The sequence below is a fragment of the Rhinolophus hipposideros genome (assembly GCF_964194185.1).
Source record: "Rhinolophus hipposideros genome assembly, chromosome: 8".
Taxonomy (NCBI): Eukaryota; Metazoa; Chordata; class Mammalia; order Chiroptera; family Rhinolophidae; genus Rhinolophus; species Rhinolophus hipposideros.
The window spans coordinates 50611296-50624523 of record NC_138054.1 but is presented as its reverse complement, the minus strand read 5'-3'; the positions used below and the strand labels follow the sequence as shown (position 1 = coordinate 50624523).

The window sequence follows — 13228 nt, the reverse complement described above, 5'->3', positions numbered from 1 at the left end:
AACTGACCAGTAGGGGACACTCTATTATCAGCCCTTTACTAAATAATATTCAATGTAAGAATCAGTACGCATGATAATCAAACTTTGTTATAAAAAAAAAAATGACATTCTCGGGAGACTATTATTTGTATAATAGCTTCTTGAGAATAACATTTTGAATTTTTTATTTTTCCGTGGATTAGTTTCAGTCATCTGGAAAATGCACATATGTAGAATTTATGCTAGATAATGGGTACTATTAAACATTTTTACTTAGCCTGTAAATCTCTTCTCCTAGTTTTTAGAAAAACCCAGTCTAAAACAATGGTTTTAAAAAGTAAATCTTTATAAAACAGCAGTAATACTTTTAACAAGCTTTTCAGTTATGGAGTCAGCAATTAATTCTTAAGTGTTGTGCTTATAACACATTTTTTTCACTGTGTACATTTGGGATCATTTTTAGGTATATTTTATTTTCAATTACATCATTACTTTATTGATTAGATACTTTATAATCTTAATTCATATGATGTATTCTAATTGGAAGGATTTAAGCGCTGTTGATAAATGTTTTATAACATAACTCAGAATCTTCTATCATAACCAGTCTTTATTCTCATTATAACATGTCTATGTGTGCTTAATTATTTAATCATCTTAAACTTTCCCATACCAGTTTTTAAGATTAAAAAATTTATGAACTAAAATAAATGATTTTGGAAAGGGGGTAGGTATTGCTTTAATCTCAAAAGTGTCGTAAGAATATCATGTTTCTTCATGCCCGGGTAAATGGGCAGTAATGACCCAGCTTTTTCCTTCATGTTGCTTGGCAAGAAAAGAGTGAAATGAGAAACCCATTAAAGCCATGCACTCTCCAAGTATGGAGTGTGCAAGTTGAGCTTCACCTCCTACTTGCCAGTCATTTTGTGTTCAATCCTTCTCCAGGTGGTTTCCAGGCTCCTCTGTCCGTGGACCCTGCCACGTGTCCCATCGTCCCTGGCCAGGAAATGATTATAGAAATATCCAAGGGGCGTTCAGGGCTTGGTCTCAGCATTGTGGGAGGAAAAGACACACCTTTGGTAAGTTTCTAGATGTGAACTATATCTGCTGTCACACTTGGTTTGGAGCCTCATTATGGCCATGTGTCACTGTTTGGAATAGTTGGTTTTTTTCATGATATGGGAAGAATATAATTATAAATGGATACGTATCCATATTCTGGCCAGCTTTCAATTTTTTTCTCAGTGTTTAATATTTACCAGGATCTTCTCCAGGATGGTGAATATTTTTTATAAATGCTTTATTAGACCGGCAACATCACAGCAACATTTAGAAATATTATAAGTTTTTAGGATGGTGCCTGACACATAACAATGTGTAAATATAAGTGTGAACTATTGTTATTATCATAATAATTATTATTTAATGGAATGCTAGATAAAAGTATATATCATTTATTCCATCCCAACAATTTCGGCTTTGCTTTATTCTGACCATGGTCACATCTACTCAAAATGTTTTTTTAAAAATTGGTGTAGAATGTTAGTTTTGGCTTGGATGATAGATCTTTGATTATTTAGTACCTTTAGATTGTCACTAATCAGTAGTGCCATTAAAATGTAAAACTTCGTGTGTTTTGATTTACTCAAAATGTGATAATCAATGCATATATGTTTGAATAGGCAATGCATGCACATTATACAGATAAATTGACACAAAAGGATATAAAGTGAAAAATAAATACCCTTTCTACCTTTTTGCCCTAACCTTGCCCTCTACCTCTACCCCCACCTCCAACCAGGGCCTCTCCCTAAAGACAATCGCTCTATTAGTGAACATGTTTTTAAATGAATATTTTTGTATTTCTTTTGCCTATTATATTTAGTAAGGAATAAATTGAATATGCCAGATTTACACATAAAAGTAAGTATGATATGATTAGTAAAATAATTATTTCTATTTTTGATGGGAATATAATGTTTCTGCGTTAGTACTATTGAGGGATGGGGAGACCCTTTCTATTTTTCCGTAACAAATATTAACCCCCTACAGCACTAGGCAACTCAAAAACAGCATATGAGTATACTACAGAAACCTGGGTCTTGACGCCTTCTCTGTGTTTCCTGGTCATGGGCGTTCTCTGTCCTACTCTCCAGCCTGACCTAGAGAATCCCGGTGTTCAGTTGGACCCTACTAGTGAACCACCTCAATGTGCTCAGAGACTGGTGTTTATTTCTTAACGGATTTCATCTCCTTCAACTTGATTAAAGATGGGTTGAAACTTTTTTCCAGAGTTCAGGATAATTTATTTCCTGAATTATTCTCCCTTTGCCTGTGCAGGCAGGAACTGCCGTGTGTGGCTTCCTGCATACAGTATGATGTTTTTTCATCAGCATGGATGGAACTGAGAACACCTGGACTTCACTAGCTCAACAGCCAGTTTTAGCTCTCAGCCCTACCATGGATCTTTGCCTTCTTAAGGCCCCAGAACTTTTCTACATTTCTCATTGTCTGACTTGGAATGATATCTGTTCAATTTTTATTATTGAGAAAAAGGGCAAACTCTTCCTTAAGATTCCCTTTGAGTGATTTGGTCTAGGCTATATTTTTTTATTGTATTTTTAATAATGCTTTCTAATTATATGTGATCTGGTCTTTGTGCAGTTCATGGAAATACTTTGGCCAGCACTCCAGCCAGCTCCTAATATATGCAGGAAGTAACACACCATCAACAATGCACCAGAGCAGACCACTGTTCCCCAAACTGCATGTGCATTCCAGCCTCTCAGACTCTGGTCCCTTGCTTTAAAATTGCTCTCTTCCTGCCCTCTTCCCTCCCTCTTCCCCAGAAATTAAGATTCTGCATCTCCTCCCAAGTCCCACCACCCAAGGATGTTTTTCCTGGCTTCTCCAGCTTCCATGGTCTCTCCTCGGCTGATCTCTGAGCTGATGGTTGACCATTCCTCTTTTAGCTCTCCATCATATTTCTTCTACCATTTACCAGTGGGGGCAGGTTCTTTAATCTCTCAGAGTCTATTTCCTGATATATTAATGGGGATAGTAATACCTTATAGAGCTGCTAGAAGACAAAGATATGACCTGTGTACAATGCTTAGCGTGGTCAGTAGTACGCAGTAAGCAGTTGTACATGACATGCACCTTCCCCAAGCCTCAGTTTCCACACACATTAAGCTTAAAAATCCTGACTCCCTGGGTTGTGGTGAGGATCAGAGACTTTATTAGATGTAGATAATTTTATATGTATGGAATTGTTATACTAAGGCCATTGGGGTAATATTCCAAAAGGATGGTTGATCCTGAACATTGGGTGTGTCTCGCTTCCAGGCCTACCATTGCCCCAAAAATAAGACCTAACTGGACCATCAGCTCTAATGCATCTTTTGGAGTAAAAATTAATATAAGACTGAATCTTATATTACATTATACATGACCAGGTCTTATAGTAAAATAAGACCAGGTCTAATATTAATTTTTGCTCCAAAAGATGCATTGGAGCTGATGGTCCGGCTAGGTCTTATTTTCGGGGAAACACGGTAGTTTTCTTATTTTCCCTAATTAATTAATTAAATAATTAAATCTGTATAAATAAAACTATGTTTGAAATGAACCAAAGAAATTATGCTTTTAGGAAATTCTGTACTGAATTCTTTCAGAAAGAAAAGGGAACCCTCTGATTGATTTATTGCAAATTTAAGTCTCTTTCTACTGTTTAAAATAAGGCAGAACTAGATTTCCCATTGGAAATCAGAAGACTAATCAGCATGTCTGGCCTAGCTGGAAGAGTTTGTTAGCTGCTTTTTTTTTTTTTTGCTTTTGTTATTATTCATATTTTGTTCTCTGCGGGTTGGTTAGAAAACCTGAAGGTGTGCCCACACTGCTCTTGGGTCTTCAATATTGCATATGCTTCTGCTCCTGCCTGCCAGCTCGAGGGCTTCCATTGTCCGATGTCACCTCCCACACCCTGGATGTGAGGCTGCTTGCTAAATACTATACTCTGTCTGGTTCTCTCGCCAACATGAGGCAGCCAATAAAATAAAAATAAAATAAATAAAATAAAATAAATCTCGAAGTTCATAATATATAGTTCTGCCTTTTGAGACTGTAAATCCCATTGTCCTTGGAAGGATATGCACCACTTAAAAATGAGAAATGAGACACAGCTTTTCTTTCCGTACCTCATCAAAAGCTCGAAGTTTGACTCACGATACTATACTATGTAGGCATGTGGTATTGGTGAGGCTGAACAGCGTGGGGTGGAAGGTGCTTTAACAAATAAAACCATTGTTTACCATCATGAAATCTTTATTTTGTGTTTCCCCCCCTCCAAATCTTGACATGGAACATGTAATCTAATTGACACTCCAGGTCACATCTAGTCAGGTCCCGGGAGTGCGTCCAGCCAGCAGGAAGTTGGAAAACCCACCTGAGAGCATACCAAAGGAAACTGTGGACCATGTTGAAACCCACTGTCAAGAGTACCTTTCCTCTTGCCCTTGCACATTGATCATGTGACACATCCTTACGTCAGCTCTGGTGCCGGGAAAGAGCACATTCTGCGTGCTGTTGACCCTTCTTGAGCATCTGCTCCAATCCTCCCAATTAGGGTTTCCATGCCCTCTTTGTTGTATGTCCAACAGATATTTTTTGCTGTCTTTAGAGGAATTAAGCCTCTGGGACTTGGTCTTGACACCACATCAGTCCTATCTGCTATAAATAGTGTCTCTGGAGCCAAGACAGATGGTTTCTGAGATCACAGAGGGAGATCTCACTTAGCATCCCAACGTACTTGCAGAAGGTCATCTAAACAGACCTTTTAAAATACCACGATAATGAGGAGGGTAGCCTTCTGGGAAGGTTTATGAGCGCACCTGGACCCAATCCTCAACGACAGACTTCTGCCTCTGTTGTTTTAATCTTATGATGTGCTCCCAGGTCTGCTTTTCATGAATGTGGCTCTCCTGTGATAGGTTGCATATGTTTGCTCAAAGGCTGCCCTTTGCTGAGTGCTGAGGATACAAAATTGAGTGAAAACCCTGTCTTCAAAGTACTCACACATTCATTCAAGTTGATTCCACTGCCTTTAATGTTTATGGTCTAATATAGGGAATCAACCAATGAAAAATAATAATAGGGACTATTAAAATGGGACTTCCTTTGGAAAGTAGAAGAGGTAGAGCTGTAGTATGCTCTTTATAGATTTAATTAATATAGGCTAGTTTTTATGTTTCTTATAAGCCAGTGTCTTAGTCCATTCGGGCTGCTATAACAAAATACCACAGACTGGTGGCTTATAAACAATAGAAATGTAGGTCTCCCAGATCTGGAGGCTGAAGTCTAAGATGAGAGTGCCAGCATGGTCGATTGAGGACCCTCTTCTTGGTTGGAGGCTTTTGGTATCCTCACATGGTAAAAGGAGCAAGGGAGCTCTGTGGAGCTGCTTTTATAAACTCACTAATCCCATTCATGAGGGCTCTGCCCTCGTGACTTAATCACCTTTAAAAAGCCCCACCGGCTAATACCATCACATTAGGCATTAGGATTTCAACATAGGAATTTGAGGGGGACACACAGGAAACCAGAAAAGGTATATTGCATAAAAGAGATAGTGTATTAATTCATATATTTTATTTCCTTCCATCCATCTATCCATTCATCCTGTTGCCCCCCTCCGTCCCTCTTTTTGGTCCCAGGGGTAATTTGCATGAAATCTTACAGCTCAGAGGACTTGGCATGTTCTACCAAATGAAAGACTGAAAACTCTCACTATACTTGCACCGTATTCCTTAAACTTCTCCCTAATCCTTCAATGCCCCCTTCGCAGAAATTCTTGATTGCTGATTAAAAGTCTTATCTCCATTGTCCTCAGAAGTAGTAAAATATAGCTCCTTAGTGTCATTCATTAGAGTTATTTTATTTTCAGCCTTGGGAATTCTAGAGAGGAGAAAGAAAACTTAAGGAATAAATTTTCTATCGTAGGGCATTAGCAGACCTGAACTATTCTTGGGATTGAACAAATGAAGTGGAGAAAGAAAGAGGACAGTTTCTCCAGGATCCTCACTCTGCACATTTTCCTTTCTCTGAGTACCATTGCCAGAGGTCCTAGACTGTAGACGATGTGTTGTATCAAACCTAACAGGCAACATAGCAGAATTATGATGCTGATTCTAGGGCATCAGAATCCCTGGTCTTTAACTGCGGGGCCTTAGACAAGCAACTTAACCCCTAAATCTGCTTCTTCATTTGTAAAATAGTGGTGATGACAAAATTCACCTGTTAAAGTGGATATTTGGCTTAATTAAGACATAGAATATAAAGGACTTTTCCCATTGCCTGTCTATACTGAGTTTAGTTATTATTATTATTATTATTATTATTAAACAGTCTTATTAAAGTAGATTCTTAGCTCCCTTCATCTGAGTGTCTGGTGTGTTACCTATACACTGAGAAATATGATTTTGTTTCTAGATAATTAGATACTTGTTTTTTAGCATGAAAATTTTATAAAGTAATTCAGACGCTGTTCTTAATGTGTAATGAATGTGTATCATCTCATTTCATCCTCACAACAACCCTACAGGAAAGATATTAGTGTTATCCCCATTTTACAGATGAAGAAACTGAGACACAGATAAGTAACTTCCCCAAAGACATAATACTGGCATTTGGTCCACTTGGGGTTTAATCAGACAATCTGAGTCCAAAACCACACTAGCTGTGCCCCTTGTCTGGCACTACCACGATGTGTCATCAGACTTCTTCTGTAAAACGGAGTTATCCATCTCACCCACCAGACCCTGAGCTCCTGGAGAACAGACCTGTTTCCGTTTATGTGTAACTTTGGTATCCCCATATAGTGCCGCGCTCACTTCAAAATGAGACTCTATCCAGCCTCATTGCACCTCTCTGAGTTCCAGCCATGCTGGCCTCACTCAGTCCCTTTAATAAATCTTGTTCCCACCTGATACAAGGCTTTGCACTTGCTCTTAGATCTGTCTGGAGTGCTTCTCTGATCAGTTTTAACTGTAGCTAAACTATCCCATTAATTTCTGTGCATACTTATGTGGTTGAAAGAACATTGTTGAAGCCACATCATTTGAGGAAGAATTGAACAGACTGGAAAAGGGAAGACTGGAAGGGACAATAATGACTTTCTGCACACGTCAGGTTCTCTTCTTGTGAATGAAGGATAAGAACAGTTCATTGAAAAACAGATTTCACATGATTATAAGGAAGAACTTTCTAAACATCAGCTGACCAAAGGTGGAATGAACTGCCTGGGGACAGTGAGTGCCCTATCTCGAGAAATATTTTTACAAAGACAGGCAGCCACTCTGCAAGGATATTGTTATTATTAGGCTTTGATTTTTAATTTGGGAGGAACATTTACATTTATAACTCTCCTTTTCAAAATGATGATCGGATAAGAAAATTCATTCTCTCTTTCTTTGTATTCCCATCTCACAGATTGCTTAAATCTTCAAAGTCTTGAGATTTTCTTTTTAACGAGAAAAGAAGGCCTAGTTACTGTTTTTTTGTTGTTGTTTTATGGAAGCTAGTAATTATTATCACTTTTGAGAAGGTGAGTTTAAAAATTTAAGCCCTAGTTGCTGTACTTGTATTGCTCTTCTGGGTCTAGACATAAACTTGTCTCTTTCCAAGAAGAAAACAATTAATCTAGGGCATTTGTTTTGTTTTTATATTCTTGGTACCATCCCATTGTAATGAGGTCATTGGGTTCCCAGGATAGATTGTAAAATTTAGATATTCTTCATATTAAAAAGGCCTGGGAAGGTCGGATTCAGAATCTTGTCATTTCTCTGTAATTTTCAAACCTACATTTTTTTTACCACCTGATTTAATACCAATTTAATTCATTCTTATGAAACAGAAGCTCTGTAGGCCAGATACATTATTAGCAGGAAACATCAAGGTAGATGGACTCCCCCATTTGGATACTATGGGGCAGAGTTCATTTATGTAGAAATTGAGTGTCTGTCCTTTAGCTATAACCTTATGTCAGGTCCTGAAGTAACCTCATTTAACCCTTCCCCATGTTGCATGCTGTTGTTTAGTTATTACTGCTTTTGACCATTTAAATGTAGGACTGCAGCAAGTTAAAGCACTAGATAGTTTTTAAAGTAAGCAGAATGGAAAGCTATTTTACATTTGATTAAGTGTTTTACTTTGCTATTCCCCTTCAAATGAACTTTGCACAGTCTATTTCATAAGGAGTGTGGTTTGCTTTGGCTTGTAATCCCCCAAAGCCAGGCTCCTTTTATCGTTATTGCTTAAGTCATATATTTTTACACAAAACATCTTATTACCTTAGTTTTATTTTAAAATCAAAGTGGAGTTTGCAAAAAGTCTATGAATCACACTGAAAGAATGTTAACGAATAGTACCTCTGAATTTCCAGATTTGGGCATTTCTGATCTTAAAGAATATGACTGTAAGCAAAAATATTATGCAAGCTGAGTAAAATTTAGATAAATAAGGACCAGATGGAACTATAGGGACTTATAAAATATAAGGCAAATATTGTCCCATTTCCTTAAAATAAATCTATATTTCAGTATGAAAAATTATATTCATATTGATGAGTATCAACTTTTTGTTAAATGAGACTTGGCAAGGGAACTCCATTTTAAATAAATATAAAATAGGATTTTTTTGAGCTTGAGAAGAGAAAGCTTTTCATAGTCTTAAAATGTGAAACATTTTTATATATTCATAGCAATTCTTATATTAGCTGTTTTATTGCTGTGATTTTCATTTCACATTTTAGTTATCTGTAAATAGTATGTAAGAGTTTGCAATCCCTGAGTGTGAGTTTTAGGATAGCTTACACAGTCCATTGCTTTAAAGCAAAACGCGCGTGCGTGCGCACACACACACATACACACACACACACACAGATTGGTATTATTACTTCCTGTGTAACTGATGATTTAATCCTTACTTTTATGTCAAAGGAACCACTATATCTATTGCTGATTTAATGCTTGCTTATGATGTCTATAGTTTATTACCTGAGAATGTTTCAATATTGCAAAAATAACAGGTACTGAACATAGTGATCCATTTCTTTCTCTTTGAAAGTTTGGTAAGTGCATATCTTCATACCCATGCATATTGAATAGATGGACATACTGAGTCTAGGACATATAGACTATCTCTTTGTTCCTTTTGTAGCAGTTCCATGGGAATTAAGTAAAGTCCTGACCATGTTCTAAGATTCTTAGAAAATCTGCGTAGTGAACCCTAATTTATTAGTTAGCAGAGTAAAGTATCTAGATTTTAAAAACTATGATTCCAAGTATAATAGGTAAGTTTCTTTGACTCTTGCTGGCTTCCCTTTTAAGCTACAGCCCCTTCAGGTTTTCTGAACAGAAACAATTATCTATTTAACCTATGAAGCTGGCAAGCAAAACTACATCAATTTGACAAATATTGTATTTCTTCTAACGCAATAATCTTTTATTGTATCCATGGTGAGAAAGCAGTACTGTAAATGTTCACTTGACGATAAGACTCATCAAATTATAAAATGGTTAAAATAAAATGAGAAAAAAATCATCGTAGGATAAAGGACATAGGGTATGTATTGACTACATTTTGCCTCAGGTTCTACGTGTTCTTATGAAATATTGAAATTAAGTAACCTTGTAATTTTTGGTTCTCATGGATCAATGAGGGAATGCCAAATACCTTTTGTATCAAAGAAAGGATAAGTTTTGGGTCTGAAGTTGGGGAAGATTAGCAACTTTCCAACTTGCCTTGAATCATTTTTGCATTTTACCTTTGTAATTAGTTCAAAAAATACAGATCCACAAAACATATTGAGTACCATGTTTCCCCCAAAAAATAAGACCTAGCTGGACCATCAGCTCTAATGCGTCTTTTGGAGCAAAAATTAGTATAAGACCCGGTCTTCTATTATAGTAAAATATTATAGTAAAATAAGACTGGGTCTTATATTAATTTTTGCTCCAAAAGATGCATTAGAGCCGATGGTCCAGCTAGGTCTTATTTTCGGGGGGAAACACGGTATAAGTATAACAACATAAACCATAGCATAAGAAAAATCCATTAAGTTTTCCATTCTTAGGTTAATCGACCCACTGCCCCCACGGTGGCAAGGACAACAAGGACAACGGAGAATTGCCGTTGTGGACATGAGCTCTGCCATCTCCATTATAGATAGCATTTGTCTGCATTTCCACCTTTATCATCTTTCACACCAGGCTTCCCAGTTTTATTGTAATGAAGCATCACCAGTGAAAACCACCAGTAGGAAGTATAGTCAGTTCTCGGTATTTGTAGCAATTATGTCCTATAAAATTGCAGCAAACACTGAGTTAGTGACTACTGAACCACTGCTTCTAGGAGAAATACAGAGATTCCTCCAAACCTCTGATCACAGCATTTTCAAGAGCCAATTAATTACTACATGACCTTGTTTTATGTGCTTTTCTGTTTAAAGATACCGTATTTAATATATATTGTTGATTCACTGTCATTGAACTCGTGGCTAAAGTCACTATAACTCACAACCAAACAAAGGTTAGCTAACACGTGTATTTTCTCCACAAGGCACATTACAGCCGTCTAGTGCTTAGGAACACTAGACAGCACTTAATCCCTGTGGTTGGGGGCCATTTTCAACAAGAAAATCACAAACAAAAAGCACAAAATGCAAAACATCTGGCACTAAAAAGACCACAAAAGGATGCTTGTTTATAGTACAAGAGCTGAAACAAGAAGCTAAATGTCACCTTGTTCCACCTCAGTTGGGAATGAGTGAATCTGGCTACTCAGTTTTCACAACTCTACAGCGTGTCCACAAATGACTGCAAAAGCACCAACAACAGTAATTTGGGGAAGCGGGTAAATTCGCAAATATAGAATCCACGAACAATGATGATTGTACTTAACTAAAACAGAAAAGTCAAAATATGTAGGAACACGACTCTTGTAGTCTGGCTTAGATCTTACAGCATTCAAATGGTTCCTTGGACTTAGCCCCGAACGGTTCACGACCTGGGAAAGAAGAACCTAAAATATCCTTGTAGCATAATTTTGAAAAGAAGCAATTAATTATACTCTGGGATCACCATGACAACAGGAAACTTAGAAATGAAAATATGGGCCACGACTGTTGTCATTCATCCTTAGAGTCATGAATTTTCACCTCTCTGACATATATGTATTCCTTTATGTACCAGATATAGCCCCTTAAACCTTAGATATATTTGTGTTGGGACCCCTCGTTAGCAATTATTCAACATCTATTTGGCTGACACTTTCTTTTTTTTTTTTTTAATTAATTTTATTGGGGTGACAATTGTTAGTAAATTTACATAGATTTCAGGTGTACAATTCTGTATTACATCGTCTATAAATCCCATTGTGTGTTCACCACCCAGAGTCAGTTCTCCTTCCGTCACCATATATTTGATCCCCTTTACCCTCATCACCCACCCCCCACCCCCTTACCCTCTGGTAACCACTAAATTATTGTCTGTGGTCTGACACTTTCTTGACATTACATACATAATCTTATTTCATCCTCAAATCCTACAAGGATTTATTAGTTCCACGCTACAGAGAAAAACTTGTTCAGAGAAGTTAAGTAATTTAATAGAAATATCACAAAGCCATGGTTAAGTGGCAGAGCTAAAATCTGAACATAAGTTGATGTGGCCATAGCTAGGACTCTTCCCATCATACATTGCTGCCTTCCACTGTTTACAGGCTAGAAGATTCCTCTGGCAGACTTGATAGACTCTGTAGTACTAATAGATTAAAGTTGACCATAAATTCTATGCCACTCTTCCCAGATTCTTTGAATCTGAGCTGGCCCACTGACTTGCTTTGACCAAAGTGGCATTGTGTGACTTTCAAGCCTTGGCCTTGAGCTTCGCCTTTGTCCCCCTGAAATACTACCACCTTACAAACAAGCCTGAATTGGCCTCCTGGAGAGTGACCCACCATGTAGAGAAAACCCATGGAGGGAGAGGAGCCCAGCCATGCCACCTGAGGCCCCAGCCAACCTTACTGCACACTCATGTGAGAGCCCAACTAACACAACAGAAAGCAGAACTGCCTACCTGAGCCCAGCCCAAATTGCCAACCCACAGAATTATGAAGAAATAATTGGTAGTTTTTGTTTTAAGCCTCCAATTTTTGTAACAAAAGATAACTAATACAGAGTCTGACTCCATCCCCATATCTGTCTTATCTCTCTCAGCGTGTGAGAGTTGGGATTCTTCTGATCTCCCATTTAGAAGGAGTTCTTATTCCTAAACAGTGCCTAAGCATCACTGTAACACAATGGGGCTGCACTGGTTCATAGTGGTCTAAAATTTTACAGCCGAAATGACTGTAGTAGTTCAACTCTGCTTTACTGATAATGCTAAGAGTCATAAACTAATTGGTTCAAGTAGAACCACTTATAAAATTGGCTACCTACAGAGCTCTCAGAAAATGTAACTCCTCTAACTCTCCACGCCTGGGTCCTTCTTTCATACTACTTCACTGCCTTTTTTTGTTTGTTTGTTTTCAAATCACATTCTAATTGAAATATGATAGGGAAACTTGGTTTTTAAAGAATTTTATCACAAAGGATTTGGGACAGAAAAGAATTAATCATGTTCTAAGACACTCATCCCTTTATATAAATACACTTTAGAGCCTATCAGCTTTGCTCAATGTGAGATACACTTTAATAGTTTTAACCCAACACCTTTTTAAAAAATTCTAACTGCAATAGACATCACAAATCAGTAACTTAATACACCTACATGTGTTTTTCAGAGTTGACTATAGTTTGGGTTTGCATAGCATTGGACTGTGCGTTTTATTACCCCACAGTATCATCACTCATTAGCGTGGCCTTCCTGCTGAGAAAGTTATCTACTGTGTAGAAGATGTGTCTGTATGATTTCTGAGCAGTGATGGCCAAAGAGGGGAACACCACTAAACGATGGTTAAAAGTAGCATTATTTCTCTAAGCCTGCAGGTGTGAACCGTGGTTTCTTCCAGAGGGGAAAAAAAATACCCATTCTATAGACAATATTTTAATACTTTTTTTGGTCCTCATGTGTCTGTCTTGTTAGGGATTTTTTCCTGTAAAGCAGAAAGATTAGATATAATACTCTTTTTGGATCATGGGTAAATATGTTTTCCACCTAAATATGAAATTTAATTGTGAAACTTTTCTGTGGTT

At 37.4% G+C, this 13228-nt stretch overlaps 1 protein-coding gene across 5 annotated transcripts in view; it reads left to right on the top strand.

Moving 5' to 3' along the window:
• Window positions 1-13228, top strand: part of PATJ (PATJ crumbs cell polarity complex component) — a 299142-nt gene that overhangs the window by 240170 nt on the left and 45744 nt on the right. For all 5 annotated transcript variants that reach the window (XM_081055925.1, XM_081055924.1, XM_081055921.1 and 2 more), the window contains one exon: window positions 925-1058. In XM_081055925.1, the coding sequence (XP_080912051.1) occupies window positions 925-1058 (134 nt within the window). The remainder of the gene's footprint in view (window positions 1-924; window positions 1059-13228) is intronic.